This window comes from Drosophila melanogaster, chromosome 3L, assembly GCF_000001215.4.
Source record: "Drosophila melanogaster chromosome 3L".
In the NCBI taxonomy this organism is placed as follows: domain Eukaryota; kingdom Metazoa; phylum Arthropoda; class Insecta; order Diptera; family Drosophilidae; genus Drosophila; species Drosophila melanogaster.
Genome location: NT_037436.4, coordinates 16,994,633 through 17,012,676, shown reverse-complemented (window position 1 = coordinate 17,012,676; position 18,044 = coordinate 16,994,633). Strand labels below are relative to the sequence as shown.

General features: G+C 44.2%; 1 protein-coding gene and 1 non-coding gene across 4 annotated transcripts, besides 1 other annotated feature; both read left to right on the top strand.

The window, feature by feature from the left end:
* The first annotated feature begins 111 nt into the window (after positions 1–111).
* CG3764 (uncharacterized protein) lies at positions 112–17,960 on the top strand. Of its 3 annotated transcripts, none has more exons than NM_001275049.1 (8): positions 10,317–10,455; positions 11,033–11,161; positions 12,665–12,938; positions 13,130–14,152; positions 14,220–14,407; positions 14,493–16,662; positions 16,731–17,000; positions 17,062–17,960. In NM_001275049.1, the coding sequence occupies exons 2-8, from the start codon at positions 11,136–11,138 to the stop codon at positions 17,266–17,268; spliced, it is 4,158 nt and encodes a 1,385-aa protein (NP_001261978.1). In that variant the 5' UTR covers positions 10,317–10,455; positions 11,033–11,135; the 3' UTR covers positions 17,269–17,960. The 3 variants fall into 3 exon arrangements, with proteins under 3 accessions (NP_001261977.1, NP_001261978.1, NP_648943.2); NM_140686.4 differs by having other exon boundaries at positions 10,930–11,161; NM_001275048.1 differs by lacking the exons at positions 10,317–10,455; positions 11,033–11,161 and adding an exon at positions 112–1,288.
* Positions 12,995–13,040: a mobile genetic element.
* On the top strand, positions 14,153–14,220 carry mir-2500 (mir-2500 stem loop). Its single transcript, NR_048285.1, has one exon. It is a non-coding gene; the product is annotated as a mir-2500 precursor RNA (primary transcript).
* Positions 17,961–18,044: the final 84 nt, after the last annotated feature.

Here is an 18,044-nt window from a genome sequence, read left to right as displayed (position 1 = left end):
ATGCACGACAAATGGTGGGGCAACACTTAAAGTATCCCCTAAAACTGCCTTCATACTTCTGCCACTTGGCGTGCACACACTGGCGCGCAGCTGCAGCTAACTTCGCGTTGCAAAATGCTCTTGTGTTGTTTGTGTTTGTGATTGTAAATAAAGGCCAAACAGTCAGCGCGAAGCGTTAAGACCAAAGACTAACCTTTGGGCCAGGCCAAAAAGCGGAGTGTAACACCTCGAGCGAGAGCAAACAAAGCCGCAAAGTGTTCAATTAAAATAAGTGACTTGACTTTGATCTGAGAACCGAGAGAAAGACGGTGAAATAGGTGGGCAGGAAGTGGGAAGTCAATGATAAATGACAACAAAAAAGTGTGTATTGGCCAAAAGAAGCTCGCATTGGTAGCAACGACAGAAAACCATTTACACACACTCAAACAAACAAACACAGATGGTGCTCTTTAAACGCTGCTGCCGCTCTCCCTCTCTTTCACTCACACACATTTAACGACTGCGACGCGTCTCTTGCAAACTTTTTAAAGCGGACGCCAGCGATATTCGGTTCTCATTTCGATGTGGAACGGTAAAGAACCTGTGTCGCTTCCGCAGCCGATTCGCGAAAATAACACAAAAATAGCCATATATTATTTTTGCTCAATCAAATAAATTCCACTGCAAGTGCGTATGTGTGTGTTTGTGTACAGGAAGAGATCAGATAGATCAGAAGCAGTGCAAGAAAGAAAAGTGCAAAGCGAAAGTTTTGGTTTTGATTGTGCAGCATCCGCCATCTCGCTCTGGCAGGCGCGCGTGTAACGGTAGACGTCTCTTTCGCCAACAACAACAGCAACAACCACTCATTCCAAGGAAAGCGAAAAGTGCGCCCTTGTTTGTGTGCGTGCGTGTCTGTGTTTTATTTCCATTTCCACACAAAATCAGAAATAAATTCAATATTCGATCTTCGATTCTGAGATTTCGATTGGCCAGATGTGTTTATTAACAGATTGCGGACATCGTGTCTTATTATGGCCCTATTGAATAAACTCTTCTTTCCGTCGGCAACACCAACAACACCAGCGAATTTAGCGGCAGCGCCCACGCTGACCGCAGCGTCCGCAGCAGCAGCAGCGCTAATTAATAGCCAAACAACAACAGCAACTACAGGAACAGCAACATCAGCTACTACAACAACATTGCCGGCACGTACAGCTCACGCCTCTGCCGGCGTCGCTGCCACGGCCTCTGCTGGCAATAGTTCGTCGTCCGCAAAAGCTACAAAACAAACTTCGCGAAATTATCTAAGGTAAGTGTTTATCTTTTTAACAACAAAACTGCCTAACACCCGGTATTAGTGTATCGATAAAATGCGCGCACAACAAAGGGGGAAAATAGGTGCAGCTGCAAAATCACTCGGAAGCACATACATTCACACAAAGAGAGACGTGCGAAAAGGCGTTCTCATGATGCGTTTCACACTATACATATGTATGTATGTACATACATATACGCCCCGCCCCCTCCACCGGCACTCATGTTCCTCTCTCTTGCACCACCTGCACTTCCTCTTCCTCCTACACCCGTGCTTCGTACGCAAATTGGCAAAGAGTAAAACGAGGACGATAACCCAGCACACAAATTCGGCATGCACTAATCATCGTCACGTACGCCGCTTGCCGCCTTATTCGATAGAATCTGCCAGTCTGGCCAACATGAAAGGACGCAAATCCACAGTGAAATGGCAGTGAAAGCAAAATCTGAGGGGATTACAAAGATGCGTTTGCAGCTGCCTCGAAAACGTAACAAAGGAGGCGCATTATCTTGGTTCCTCTGTTGTTATAGCCACAGTGGGTTCTTCTTAAAGCTACCTGATCTGTTTTTGAAAGAAATTCCTATTTCAGGTGCTTGCAGTTAAGAAGGATTATTCTTCTTTTCTTACATTTTAAAAACTGGTAAAAATTCAGATTTATTAAAGTAAATACATATTTATATTGAGTCGGTTTTGTTGTTTTTAACTAAACAATGTTAATGTAAAATGTTGTAGTTTTCTACTATTTTTTGCGATTTAAATTTATATTTAATAATTTATCACAGGCGAATAATATGGTTCTTGCTGCGCTTCACTGTACTTATATCGATAACGATAGCCTGCATCACAACCAGCTCCACGAAGAAACCAACAACAAGCCCTAAATCACCCAACACCCCCAGCAGTGCATATTGGGTAGTCATGGTGGGTGCATGTGTGCGAGGAGGTGCGTTGATGTTTGGCCATTGCCGTTTCTTTCGCTCGCATGGCTCCAAACCCATCGATCGAGCTGCGCGCGCAAATAACTGTGCCCCACTATGCTCTACCTCTCCCAACGCACTACATGGCTCTCCTCTACGGCCCACAAAGCGATCGGATTGTTCTCGGCTTCATTCGTTATCGCGTCGTGTGCGATGCCCTCTCGTTCGCACTCACGCAGACGTAGGCGTACGTTGGTATACTTTTACGGGTACGTGCCGGGGGAAGGCGGCGGCAACGTCAGGCGCAAATGTAAATAAAAGCGAATCACATGACTTGCTAATCGGCGGTCGCGGCCTGCTCTCGTGATTATTATGTCATACACTTTTTGTTGTTGGCGCGGCGCATTGTTTTTGTTGCCTTTGCGCTTAATTCTCATTTCATTATTATTTATTACACTATTTACTTATGTATGCTGCTGCATACGGCTTACAATGTTTATTTTTGACACTTTTTGCTTAACTTGTGCGTGGGCTCTGATTGTGGCTTTGGTTCCTGTTGCTGTGACTGCGAGTGTGAATGGTACTGTGATTGCGGGATGCTCTGTTAACGGTTAACTGGCGGACACACCCACGTCCGCTTTTCTAGGAACGCAATATTATTGACACCTTTTATACAACTACAATATACAAGTATTTTTAATTTTTGCGAAATCAAAACGGATAAGTTTACAGTTCTGCGAAAAAGTATTTATTTGTTTAGTTTTATGAAACTTCTAATGTGCATATAGTTCACCAGAGAACTATCGGGTTTGAAGGTTTCGTTGAGCTTTCCCCTTATTTTATTTACAACTATGATTTTTTGTTGCTTAGTTTGGCAAACACAATACCATTGAATTTTGGAATATAAGATCCTCTAAAACGCAATTCTTTTTTGTATTTTTTATGTATTTAATAAAAGTTGTATTCACGTCAGTTTGATAACGATCAAAAAACGTATTTCGACAACTCACGATGATACCAAACTGTCGATATGCAAAAAAAACCTAGTGGATAACAAATTTCGGCAACCATTGTTGACAGGGCCCATAAAATGTTTCAATCGTTTTCCCATTTATTTTTGGGGCCATTAATCTGAGGGCCCCCGTTGCCTGGTTAACTCGATTAGCGCCTCGTCCACGCTGTCAATCGGCCGCCTTATCGGTCAGACGGCAAGCTGGCATTTAAAATATATATAGAGCGTAATGGTGAAATTGTCAGATTCAAGTGTGTATTGACCAATATTCGGGTCGTATATACATTTATGGCCGCGCTTGTCGCCAACATTCGCCAACGCCATCACGTGATAGAAACTTTTCACTCTGCTAATTAAGCGTCGCCAGCTTTTGGGGTTTTTGCACTTTGCCCAGGGGCAAACACACACGCTCTCACACTTGGAGAACAATTCTAATAATAATAAAAACAAAAAAAAGTGAAAACCTGTAAGATGTAGACAGCCGGCCCGACTAACTCCCCCTCGAATTAGCCCCCGGAACACCATCCCGCTATCTTTGTACTAGGTCAGGTTTTTTTCGGTTTCGCTGTAAACTAAACAAACGTTTACACTAATAGCAGTTAAAAACTCCACTCGAGCCAAATAAATGTATTTGTTTATTTGCTTAATTTAGTTGGGTGACGGCAATAAATTACGGCAGCACGCTTGGGTAAATTTCCACGACAGAATCTGAACCTCCACTTATCGTTCATATTTCCACCGGGCCCAAAAGAAATGATTTAAAAATACTTTCGGTCTCCTCTGATAGGCGGAGAGCTAAGAATAAAAAAGTTTGGTAAAAATAAAAGAAATGAAAAATAGAAACGAAGAGAATAACAAAAACCCCATGACACTTGGTATAATTAAGAAATGGCGAAATGCTGGAAATCAAGGCCCCTGGACATCTGGGGTGAATCAATCGTGCGCGGAAAAAAAGGGGTGAATCATTTCCTTTGGACCCCGCCGTCGTGACCATGTTTAGACATTTGCTAGCCAGTTGGTCACATGACAGTTTTTTTTTTTGCCTAATTTTGCTTTGCCTCGAAGTGTACATATGCATGATACAAAAGCGAATAAATCCAAAACCAGACGTCTGGCATCATGTGCCTTTGAAGGCGCGCATTCCTTAACCCAATTCGCAAGTCATTCGCCCGATATCCATCGCATATGGCGTCCAAAAATACATATATCCGTTATTAGCGAACTGGTATTAATTCCCGATAAGTCCGGGGATTTCAGGCTATATACAAACTGTGATTTCGTACCCGCACAATCGCCTTGCGATCTACGAGGTGCGATTCGCAAACTGTCGATCGATCGCTGGACTTTCACATGAGTACGAACACCAAACCCATACCATACCATACCATACCCACCGCATCACATCGCATCCAGCTACGCAAATCAAGTGAATTAGCACCTTTTGTGGAAAACTTTGGCCCAACAAAGTCTCATTATGTTCCGTGGGCCGTGGGCTTTAGGCACGTGTGGCACACAATAAAATCGCGTTCGATTGCCGATCAAACAAAGCCACACATATCAATCTTTCACAATACATCGAAAAAAAAGAAAGAAAAATCACCGCTCTGAATGAACCATTATGGATGATTTCACTTAGAGCCTTAGGCAAATGAGTCGTAAATTGGGTAGGGAACGAGAATTCATTAATAGTTTTTGATAACTGCCCGCCAATTGAATGGCCAAACAGACGCCGCCCGTCCGTCCAGCCGGCCAGACATCAATCAAAGTGCTTGGTTCGGATCGCAGCAGGTGTGAACTTATTACATGGGCCGCAGCGTTACGATGCGACCAACCGTAATAGAGTAGTAGTATAGTAATAATGGCCAGGTGCCGGGGTGTCTGGCTCTAGTTTTCCGTCGCTGTGTGCCACATGTCAGGAGAGGTGTTATGCCCATCACATGGGATCCCTTACCCCCCCTACTATTAACCTCATCATCAGTGCAATTAAATATGTACGCGTTTGCCTGCGGAGCAGTCGGCACACAAACTTTAGTTATGTGCAAACAGAAATCAGCACATTTAAATGGCAACACTTCGTCGAGGGGAAAAGGGGCGAGGTTGTGGTGGTGATGATGGGGTGCTTCATGTGCGAAGTCGCGTGGTCTGCCAAGTCATATGAGTAGTGAATCGTCGACGACGTCGCGTATCCAGTTTTTGTTGTTGCCTCGCGACCCGTTCCGATAGCAGGTGCACTTGGAGAAACAAAGTTTGCTATGTGGTATTTACAAAAAATTAACAAAGAAATCTAACCGATTTTGCACTTCAGTGAGAGAAGTATTAATTAATTTATATTTTTGCAAAACCTCAAGCTTAACACCCATTTAAGCAATTACATTGTCTTAATCGAGTTTATTCTGAATATATCCTCATTTTATTTAGCACAACATATAATTAAATGGTAATTTAATTATCAACAAAAAGTATGTGTTCAAATATTTTATTAATATAACATATTTATTAATTAAATGTTAATTAAATTATCAACAAAAAGTAAATATTCAACAAAAATAAACAAGTACAAGAGATATCTCCAAACCCAGCCTATGAAGGCTGTTTTCTATTTCTTTTCATCTTACAATTCTCAAGTGCTTTTTTTGGTAAAGCTAAACTTCTTATTGCTTGATATCTTAATCGGATTAGCATTGAACTTTAACAATTTGAACTTGAATTGAGGAAAAAAAAAAGCAAAATAACTTTATTATTGAGCTGTCAATGATATTTATTATTAAAAATAGAGGATTATAAAGACATAGCTCTGAAGTCTGACAAAGGTAGGTTGATGTTTGATAGCAGTGTATGGCGGCAAATGGCATTTGCACTTAAATTCACTCTATCTGTCTGCCAGTGTAGACATTAGCGCTTCTCTGTCTGTGGAATGGCCCTGTTTTCACCCATTATCAGTTGACAAAACGCTTTTGTTTTCCACTGCCTGCCGCCGCCTCGTATCAATGAGCTGGGCAAACAAAATAAGTGCCCGAAGTGCCTAAGCCCAGAGCTCCAACGAGACACCTTATAGGTGAACCATTGCAGGGGGCACAATTTCCGAATAATTTCCAATGGCCCAATGCATGCGGCTCTACTTTAACTACTGTTTGCCATTGCCTTAGGCCTAATCCGTACGCTCATCGAATCACGGGGGTATTATGACTATGGCCAAAAACACCTGAGATTACACTGGGCTGTTTGGCTGTTACTTCACGGAATTATGGAAATATTTATATACTGTGTACACAGAAGTGTGAATAATGAGGATGGTAGTATATCTGTTTATTACCTTTTCGCCGAACCGTAACTGTTTGAGTCGTTAAAGTTCAGATAGAAAGCTTAAAAAAAATGAATGCTATTAGTGATTTAGGGGTAATCAACTTAAGTTTAAAGCTTCACAGATCATTTTCAGTTTTCACTTGAGATTTATGTGCGGTCTTTAGTTTAGGACACACAGACAAATTATGATTTACAAGTCCGACAATAAAAGGGAATTTATTATTTTATTACACTAATATAGCAATATCGCCTTTCTATGCTTAATTTATACCATTCTATAAGCTTAATTTTTGCAAGGGTACTCTAATTGTTTAAGTTTCTCTTTTAAGAAAGCAAAGCTCGAAGGACTGCGTTATAAATAAGTAATCGGCGAATGGAATTGTACACGCAGTTGACCACATGATTCTGTGTTGTAAAACTGTTTATATGGCAGCTAACAGGGCACTTGGTGTTTTTGTGCCTTATCTGCAAGGTCTGACCATTGTTTTCCCTTCGCTCGTGAGTGTTTATGTAAATGTTTTCCATTAATCCCTGATCCCAGATTGCTGAATGAAACAATTTCAATTGATTCCTGCTTCTGCCGCTGCTGCTATGGCATTTTATTCGAAAGATGACGGAAGTATTGTCTTCAGGTTTGATACCAACGCTGATGTGCGATCACCGTATTCCGTATTTCCTATTTAGTATTCCGTCATCTTTCTGCGACTCTGACTCTTGACTTGTTGACATTTGGGCCATGAGCTCACCTGGGCAAGAGTTGGCTTACTCCTGAGTCACGTTGTGTTTGCCAGGTGGCCAGGTGGAAACAAGTGCACAATGCTGGCACTTGTGTGTGTGCGGGAACTTTCATTGATTGATTGCGCCCGCCAGTGCTCACCTGTCCTTACCTCCATCTTCACCTCACCTCACCTCCTTCTCCGTCTCTGGGTGCCCCACCTGACTTTTCCGGGTCTGTTTGCATTGGTCTCAAGTGACAATGAAAATCACTCGATATATTTGTCGTCATTTGCTCATTAGTATTGTGAGCGGCTGCGACGACGACGACGACTCTTGTTTGTGTTTATTTTTTGTAGTTTATTTCGTTTTTTTTTTCTGTTTGCCTGACTGGCTGATAAATTTCTGGTGTTCCAAAGAGTATGAGTGGCTTTTGGGGATATTGCCAATTGCTTTGAACTTGACATTCGATTTTTTGTTTTTTTTTTTTGCGAACCAAAAGGACGGGGTGAAGGTCGTTCGACTGTGCGGACGTGTGTCTACTGGATTTATTTGTGTGTGCATAACTGCTTATAATGAGCCCAGTGATAATGATAGTCAATTTGCTGGGCGCAGCTGCCGTTATACCGTATATATATTTATACATTATATATACCCATTGTCGTAGCCAAACGCCAACGTCTCCATCGCCATCGCCATCATCGTTGTTGGACGGTCGGTCGGTTGGTTGGGTCATGTGACTTGTTGTATGGATGGAGCAACTGGTTGTTGTTTCGCTTTTGCCGCCGCCTAGCCCTCCCTGCCCGCACTCTCCGCCAGTCCGCGTGGCTTTGTTGGCTGTGTTGTCGTCGCTTTGGAAATCTGTATTTATTTGCCACGCTCTCTTTCACTCACTCACACGAGAGGATTAACACTGGGGGAAAAGGGTGGCTGCAGGTTGCAAGAAGTTCATCCTTGAAGAACAAACCTTGAGTACAACTGTTTTAAGAAAGGTGGAAAGTCAGGTGTTTGTATGTTGTGCCATAGATCTCCATACAAACTATCATTCGAAAGAGTTTATAATTGGTATTTCAAAGAATTCACCATATAAACCATACTAGAAAAAAGTTTCCATCTTGATAAAACAGTTCTATACTTGAACTGGCCTAGCCATTATTTAGTTTAGGTTTCTCTCAGTGCATAATCCGCAGACAGGGCCAATCAGACGGCCAGACACGCTCTGTAAAGTCATTAACAGATGCTGATTTGATTACAATTGTGCGCCTGCCTTTACTCTCTGTTTATCACTCTGGTGTCGTATTGTGTACATGCTAGTGTGCGGAACTGTGGCCGGCCGTGCCAGAAGCCAAAAGTCTGGGACATATCAATTGCCGGCGATTTCCCATATCAATCAGTGTGGCGCAGTGGAGGAGTATCCGAGGGCTAATCAAAACATAATCCAGGCAAAGCCCGATAACGACCGTCACCACTCGAGTGGGCACTCCGCCTTACATCCCCCATAAGTACACCTGGCCATATCAATCACAATATTCCTATATAGGGTATGTCTAGTATAGTGTATGTGCAGAAGCCCCAAAAGAGAGAGAGAGAGAGAGGGCTATATGGACGGATTGGGGGAATCGTGTGTTCTTGTCTTCGTTCATTATGCATGCCCGCCCGTATTTATGTATGTATTTATTTGCTTAATATTGTTTGGCTGTGGCTCGCTTTTGTTTTGCTTGCGTAGCTGAAAAAAGCATGTGATCCCAGCGAGTGCCCCGCCCCCGCTACCCCCCAGCCCTGCCCACAGCCAACAGCCCACAAAAAAATAATAATGAAAATAAAAGCTATGGCAAAAATATCTGAATAAACAACGCTGCTGCCTCTTCGAGCGATAAGTCAACTTAGCGGCCTTTCGATAATTGTTTTCTCGCTGATCTGCACCGTACTCCACACATCTTGGCCAGGTCAGCAGCAGCCCTGTGCCTTTTGGCATCTGGCTTTCTGGCCTTCTGGCCTCAAATGCTCACGTAATCGTTTGTAGTGCCCCAAAGATCAGGGCTGCTGACAAAGTCCATTTGGGTGGCAAATCACGAGCACCCTGCAAAAAAAAAAAAAAAATATTAAAACAGTGGGGTGTCTACATTGCCTTCTCAATATAATAAATCAATATAATAAATATACTTCGAATTTTTAAAATATTTTATTAATCTTGTTTTATATATTTTTGCATGACTAAAGGGGAAATCCGAATAAGTAACAAAAGTTTTTAAAGATTAAACTTTATTCTCGGAATTTCTGATTTCTAGCACATTCCTATTTTCCGGGCTTTGATTAAAATCCAAAGCAAGCCATTAAAAGGCTCAAAATAACTTGGATAATTACATTCACCCGGGGCATTTAACCTTCGGCAGAAAACCGTTGAGGAATGTCTTTAATGTTGTTATTAAATTTTGGCCACATGTCTTTCAACTAATCTATCAAACGATCATTCATCGCTGTCTCTCGACTTGTGGCCAAATGTTTTTCCTTTCTCTTTCTCATATTTGTGTGTATTTAGGGTTATTATTATTATTATTATTTTTTTCTTTTTTTTTTTTTTGAAATTTTTAAACAACATATTAACACATCAGTCTGTATGACAAGCAACAAATGGTGGCCACATGATGCTCGTCCGACTTTTGGATCCCACTCGGGGGTTTTGGATTCGGACTCGGACTGGGACTCGGATTCGGTTCGGTTCGGTTATGTTCGTTTTGGTTTGGGTGCGCAGCTGGACGAACGAATGGATGGGTCCGCGAAATCATGTGAGCAGCGCTCCAATTTGGATGCCCCATGTCGCGGCCCCGAAGTCGCCTCGTTGAGGATCGTTGCTTGTATTATCTGCATGAGTATTTCAGCGTACTGCCCTCGTCTGTACGTATGTCCATATGTCCGTGGTGTGCCTCCATATGTACGTATATATATGTATTTATATATATATATATATATATATATATATCGATTGGCCAGGCAGGCAGGCCTTATTATAATGCATATGCGAGTGAGCTCGCCGCTCGTCTCGCTCTGACGATTGGGCACGGGACCTGGGCTTTTCAGTCCCCGTTCCCAGTTCGGTTCCCCAGTTCTCGAGCTCCCAGTGCGATCGCGAGCGCCTTGAACTTCATTTGCTGACTAGCATCGCGGCCATAAAGATATCGACGCGTCGTCAGTCCGCGCTAATCGGGGGTCCAACGGTAAATGTTACAGTTTAACTTCTCCAACTCGAAAACAAACTACAAGTTCCACACCAACTTTGGAACCAAAGAGAATGCAAAAGATGAAAATAAATATGAAAAATATAGTGGCTTTTTTAAACACAATTTCCATTGCCAATTCAAAAGTATAATAATAAAGCAAGGAGTTACATTTTACACGTATTTTTTTTAGTTCATTGAAATCTTATTCAAAAATAAATACTCTGAATTAATTCGTGACTTGTTGGTAAATAACAAAATTGTTTATATTTTCAATTGAAATTATCAATTTGGTCTTGATGTGAAGAGCTACAGATATAAATATTTGCTCAATACTTATTGTTGAATTTTTAAAGTAAATTGAGCAGATAAAAAAGCTAATTCGTGTAAAATTTATTATTATTAACAATCGATCATAAAGTATAAATACATTGCTAACTCGTTAAGAGGTACTAATGCCTAATGAATTTGTAGATATTTTATCACACAATGGGTTTTGGTTCCCAAATTGTGGGGCTTAAGGAGGAGTGACCAGCAAACTAAATGAGGAATTTGTTTTGCTGTTATGAAATTATAGATAGGCAAAGTCGAGTTGGACAAGTACAACCTGTAACTACGGAACTTTCCGGCCAGACAGTTGGCGCTATCGCGAAGCTGCAGTTGAAATTACCCTTTGTCGCATGCATACGCCGCCCTTTAAATCCAAGTAAGCACGGTCAATAAATTCGCCCCCATCCGGGATGGCCAGACATTGGACAGTCCGAGGACAACAAAGGGGCCGCCGGTGCAGTCCGTCCGGCTGGCCGGCCAGACCACAATATATCCACACTATATCAAGGGCCCTCGTGACCGACCTAAAACCAAACAAAAAAAAAAAAAAAAGAAAAAAACAAAAACACCTTCGTAATCGACCTGCGTGCGGGCTCCCCCCTTCTTATCGCTGGGCAGTAAAACATTTATTAAGCTCTAAAACTAGTTCGCCCACTCCCCCCACCATTTAGACCAGCCCCACCCACTGAGACGGCAAACGACTATCATCAGTTGGGCTAATTGTTAATTATAGCGCTAATTTCAGAGAAGGCGCCTTTGCAAACTTAGCGCTACTTAGACAAGCCATTTATACAGCCACTAAATTAATTAGCTCAAATCTGTTGTACGAGCTTTAAATCGAGTACGGTGGCTGCCGATTTGTCTGGCCTGTGGAGTGGAATGGATTTCGAATGGATTTCGAATGGGTTTCGTCGGTTATTCGAGGGATTGGAGTATAATTAGCGTTGACAGGATCTGTCAACAAATTATGCATTACTATTCACTTTTTTCTTTTTGTATTTCACACAGTTCATCTCAGAGTTTCAATTAGTTTTGTAGGGTGCTTTAGAACGACCTAAAATATTGTACAATTTTTTGTATAATCGCGTTCTGCCATTGGTTCAGTTATTCGAATATATTCACTAAATCGTCGAGCAAACTTTGTTTGAATTCATTTAAGTTTTAAATAGATTTCGTTCATTGAGACCTTAGACTTGTATTTGTTCTGTTCCGCCGAGATATACTCGTATACCTCATTTGCCAGCGCTACTTGGATCAGCCAATTATAGAACCGGCAAAAATAAATTGGTTTAATTTAACATTCAAGTTTGCCGTCATGTGACTTTCGACGACACCTTCACTTCACTCCCCCCTATTTCAGGGGGGTTCAAAGTTCAGCATTAGTACGTTTTACTCGGCCTTATCAATCGACATTGCGCTTTGGGGCTGTAAAAGATTTGAAGACGGCACTGACAGCACCGCTCGTATGGGGGCATGAGTAATCGTCACGTGCCAAACAGAGGATCGCTATATATAAAGCATAGCATTTGCCATTTTATCGACGACAATGAACAGCACAAAATACGAGAGCTGCTCGAGATGTGCGCATTATAATGAACCTCCGCTAGGCGGCGAAGCTGCGGGTGGCATTTTGATGACCTTCGAGCGGAACTCTAGATTCCCGATTTTGAATGGTGTCAAATGGCAGCGATGTGGCAAATATATGGAAAATAAAAAAACCAGTGGAACTAATCTATACAGAGGGGAATTTTGAACAGTGCATTAGTCGATTCGCGGTAAAACAAAATGTATTAATTCTAACCATTTTGTAATTACAATCTTCTTTAGTACGAGTATGTGCCTAAATTAATTTACTTTTACCTTTGATCCTTCTTTGCAGTCGATTCCCCTTCGAGGGCAGCCAGGTGCGAGTTCTGCTCTACAAAGAGGATGATACTCGGCGATTGCTCTTCGACTCGAATGCCCTCCAGAAGGTGATGCACAAGGACCAATCGGCCACATCCGCATCCATATCATCGACCAGTACGAGTGGCGGGGGAAAGTTCCTTAAGAATGAGAAGTACACATCGCTGCAGAATGGCAAGATTCCGTCGAAGTCACATTCCAGCAATGGTAGCAATTTCATCGAGGTGTGCGCAGAGTACGGCTATAAGGTGAGTCATCTATTAAGTAATCTATTCGAACTTATGACCGGTCGGGTGTAAAACGCATCTCGGGAACTATAAAATCTAGAAAGTTAAAACTAAGCATACAGATTTTAGAGCCGTGGACCCAGAATACCATAAGCAGAGTAGCAGCTTACTTAACTTCGTTTTAAATTGACCAATTTGTTATTTTTAAACAGCACAATCGACCCTCGGGAGCCGACATCACGCCGGTGGGCGAAATGGTGTTTGGCTCGTTGCCGATGTCCTTTTGCGGAACGGCTCTGAAGGTGCACTGGCTGCCGGAACCGTCCAGAATCCTGTGCTCCCAGGTCTACCTGACGCCCACCAGTAATGGAGGATCTGGCCACTCGCCGTACTCTACGCTCTCCACGAATAGCCTGGCGACGCCGCGCACATCGATATGCAGCGAGCATGGATCCATGGATGGTCTCTCGATGAACTCGTTCTCAATGCCGTTCAGCGTGAGTGTAGGTCGGCAGATGAGCCTGACGCCACCGCTGGACGTTCCGGCGACGCCGGCTGATCAGCAGTCACTGTCGATTCATTCGATCGACTCCAGCGGTCCTCGATACTCATCAACATACAGCACTGCCACGGATTCGGGCTATTCGGCCAGTGGGAGTGGCAGTGCAGCTGGAGGGGATCAGTGGTCATATCAGTACTCATCCACGCGCAGCAGTTTGGGCAGTGTCCTCTCGGATCAGTCGGATGCAATGCGGAAGCTGAGCATGGACTTGGCGTGCTATACGGGGTCTCCTTACCTGGACGGATTTGCCAGCGATGGCTGCCTGCAGCGAAGAATCTCGCGTAATTTGCGCACCTCCTTCGAGAACGAGCATTCCAAGAACGATTTTATCGGCTTTCTTAGCGACAATTACGCATTGAATGGCCCTGTGGTAGCACCAGCAGGAGGCGGAGCTGGAGGGGGCAGCGAAGGTGGTGGCATGGCTCCACCGCAGTATCGACGAGCGAGCTATTGTGCGAATGAAACGCGAAGTAATCCGGAAATGGGCAGGAGGCAGGCCAATCTGCGGCGGCGGGCGAAACTGGGACTGGCCGTGTGTATCTCGATGAGTGAGTCCTTCGAAGAGGAGATGGAGCTGTTTTGTAGTGAGCATATTGCCTTGCTGGAATCTATGCTTAGTCGATTGAGAGCCAGTACAGAACTGGCTTACATCAACCACAAGAACTTTCTGCAGGTAAGGAACACACATATACAATACCGTTTGAATTTCAAATAATCAGGATTTTGTGTGTGGACCTCAGATCATGTTCCAGGCCTGGCAGGATACGCAACAGTGGTTCAGCGATCTCTTCACTGCCCCGCGCATCAAGACACCTGTCTGGCTGAGCATCACCACCAGTGGCAGCAAGTACTCCAAGACTGTGGCCGAGAGATTCATCAAGGAGCTGTGCGACCTACTCTCCTTCGCCGATACTAAGGACTCTAATTTGTAAGTTTGACTATCATAGCAACGTCTATGCTGAGATGGTTTTAGATTTATATCTAATTAGTTTTTTTGTTTTGTTTATTTGCAGTTTTATTAGCACCATGCTGACGGGAATTCTTACTCATCACCTCGGATGGGTAGCCACCGTGTCCGCCTTCAATAGCTCCGGTTCTAAACGATCGGAGTCGTCTGCCTCTGCAGCGGCCATTGAGCAGAGGGCAAAGCTACTCCAAGTTGCCCAGAAGCATCCGTACAATGCGCTGTGGGCCCAGCTCGGCGACCTTTATGGAGCCATCGGCATGCCGCCGAAGCTGGCTCGCACCATTGTGTGTGGAGCAGAGAAGCTCTGGGTAGAGAAGCTGCTAAACGTGCTCACATACTTTATTCGGTGCAGCGAAGTGCGGCGAGCGGCCAAGCGGGAGGACTTTAACAAGCAGCTTATTAACGACCTTGCCGCCCAGAGCCAGACGAAAAATCAAACGGGTACGCAGGAGAGGCACAAGAGTCCACCGACGCAGAAGCGCGGATTGAGCAGGGCGGCAACCTGCAAACAGAATCTAAATGCAATTGCTGATGATGCGGACGATGAGAATGGCGAACTGAACATGTACGATAGGGACAACGAGGATGGGGACCCAGATGGTTTGGACTCTGGGTCCCTGGACGCCAGCGATGGCATGCAGACTCTGAAAAAGAATGAGATTCCCACTGTGTTGGCCTTCCGAGACTCTCACTTTGTGCAGCAGGAGCTGCGTATCGGAAACTATTTAATGGACACAGGTATTGACAAGAAGATGCTGCTGGCGCGGCAGGCACAGCAGTACTTTCGTACTGGCAAAGACGGCCGGATCCGTTTGACAGTAACCACGCCGGATAACGTGGAGCTGTGCATGGAGGAGGAGCAGTCGAGCGGCACTGGCTCCGTAAGTACAGGTTCCGTGGATGACGGTGCCATCGAGGCCATCGACTATGAAGACAACGTGGAGGCACCTCCGAAAAAGAATTTCTTTTGGAACATGGTGCCGGTAGCAGGTGTAAAGGAGGGACTGAGTCTAAGTGATTTGGCCAAGCTGCAGCAGGGCATTCGGATCATCAACCGCAAACTGGAGCGACGCAGCAGCAGCTACTCCGTTGAGGGAAACCCCGATCAACAGCAGAGCAAGACTGGAGAAACTGGAGTAGGTGACTTTGAGCCCCTGAGTCATGAGAGACGAGCCTCGCATTTGTCACTCTCTGATTTGATAACGCAGAACAGCATGGGCAAAAGCGATCGCATGACATGGGGCATTGAGCCCATAAAAGAAAACGTTAGCCTGGAGGAGCAGATTCATTTTGATCACTGCCACAAGCTAATCGAGCGTGAGCACGGCATCTGTCGACAAACATCCGCAGATAATGGCAACGGAGTAGTCTTCGTCCTGGGCGACAATGAGCCACTGATCAACCTGAAAAAGAGCAGTGAGGACCTGAGCGGAGATCAAGATTCTAAGCCAACTCTAATGCTGTGTGCACAACATCAGCGCACCCACGACAGAAGCAAGCACTCGGGTATGAAGTTCAATTTTGAACAGTATCCGCAAATAGCTACCAACTATATGAAGAACAAGAATCTATTGATGTCTAACTACGATCTGCTAATGGACAAGGTCACCAAACTGGAGGCCAGTGAGGCAGCTGCCCTAAAGGGTAGCGATAGCACGGCTACACTAGCTGCTAGCAGTAGCTCCACGGCTGCACTGCTTCCACCGACAACTCCAGTGACTGCGAATAGCGATCGTTGCGTAGTTTGCAGCAGTGGCGTTGGCATAAATACCTCGGCCACCTGGAACCAAACACCTTCCAATGCCACCGAACTGGAATTCGAGACCGATGAAATGCATTGCTACAATCAAAGCGGGAACGGTAATGGATTCAGCTCAAAGGCTCTACAATCTGTAAACTCTGCGGCCTCCATAGACACGCTAAAGTCCTCTGTTGCAGTCGAACCACCAACTCCAACGATCCCAACCCAAATGCAGACCACGTACATGCGCAAGCAGCAGCCCAAACGAGTGCCGTCAGGACGCAGTTCCGTCTCCTCGGTGGCCGCCAAGTGTGCAGCGGTCAACGTGTCTCAGCAGCTCTTGAAACTGCCTGTTCCGGGCATCAAGGAATTGCCGCAGGACGACGAATCTCCAGGCGACCAGCTGCGTGCCGGCTTCATTCCCTCGCTGCTGTTAAGCGTTAGCGATCATTACGTCTCAGACATGGTATTGCAGGTGGGAAATTGCTTTGCTATCTTTGCGATTGAGCCAATACTGATTATATTTTGTTTCCTATGTCATAGGGTACTTGTGCTCCGCCCAATAAGTGGGAGATGCATCTGCGGGAGGATCTAGCTCTGGCTGCGCGCTCAGCCTCGCTAATCTCGCAGCCGGCGGAGAACATTGCAATTGTGGCGGACATGGACAAGTGGGATGTACGGCTAATTTCATCTCAGACGCAGCAGTTTCCTTATGCCGGTGGTCAGAGTTCTCCCGTGGGCATGTCTCAGCTAGTGTCCAGCATGCTGGAAACCGTACAGGCCATGAATGCAGGCGGCATACCAGCCTATGAGGTAGGCACCGCAAATTTGATCATACATTTTTCATTGCTAATTTCTGAATATTTGGTTTTAGTGTTTGTCGTTCTTGGAGTCCAAGTTACAGGAAATCTACCTACAATCGGAAACTTTGGCAGCATTCCTGCTTGAGACTGATCCGTGCCGACTGAGCGACATTACAAATCCACTGCAGTTGTCCGAAAATGATGTACCATTGCTGCTGTCAATAGCATATATTCACACGCCCAAGATCAGCCGCAAGTGCGGCATCAGCTTCAGGTGACAGGTTGTTGCCGTCTGCTGAGCTAGGACATTGCCAAACATTTTATCACTCAACGTTTCAAAGAGCTCTTCTCATGCATCATCCAAAGCGAAACAAGCAAATACTCCAGCGAATTTTAATTTCACTGATTTTGTGATATATTTATATATGTGTAGGAATCTAGCGCCTAAATGCAGGATACGTTTATGAGCCGTAGCTTAGCCGTAGCCCTCGAACGAAACCAATCCAAACTGAACTTCAACGATTGGTTTCTGACTATTGTAATCGCCCAGTGTAAATGGGTCCTTCATCGAAATTTACCACATCCACTCATCGCGGTCACATGAAGAAGTATTGTAAATCATCTGGGTTAGAATTAGCCGGGCCAGATTGTGTTGGCGATAGTGTGACGATGATTATGACGACTCCGGCTTAGCAGCACTCGAAACGGGCTGCTATCGGATCGATCGATCGCCAGAACATATCTTGCTCCGCCCCCACACTTTTGTAGTGCATGATTTAGATTTAATAATTTATGACAGCAATAATATAATCGTAACATTAATTGAATAAGTTTAGAATACGCTAGGGATGCAGCTACTAAAATGATATACGTATGTATAATGCATACTAGAAAACAACTAAAACAACAAACAAAATCAAATCAAAATATGTATATATATTTTTGAAGGAGAATATACAATTTTAAAATGAACTAACTACCTGTATGTTTTATTTCACTGCTAGCTACAAAATTATGAAACAAGTTCCATTAACTACCTTCCAGCTTTCTAGCT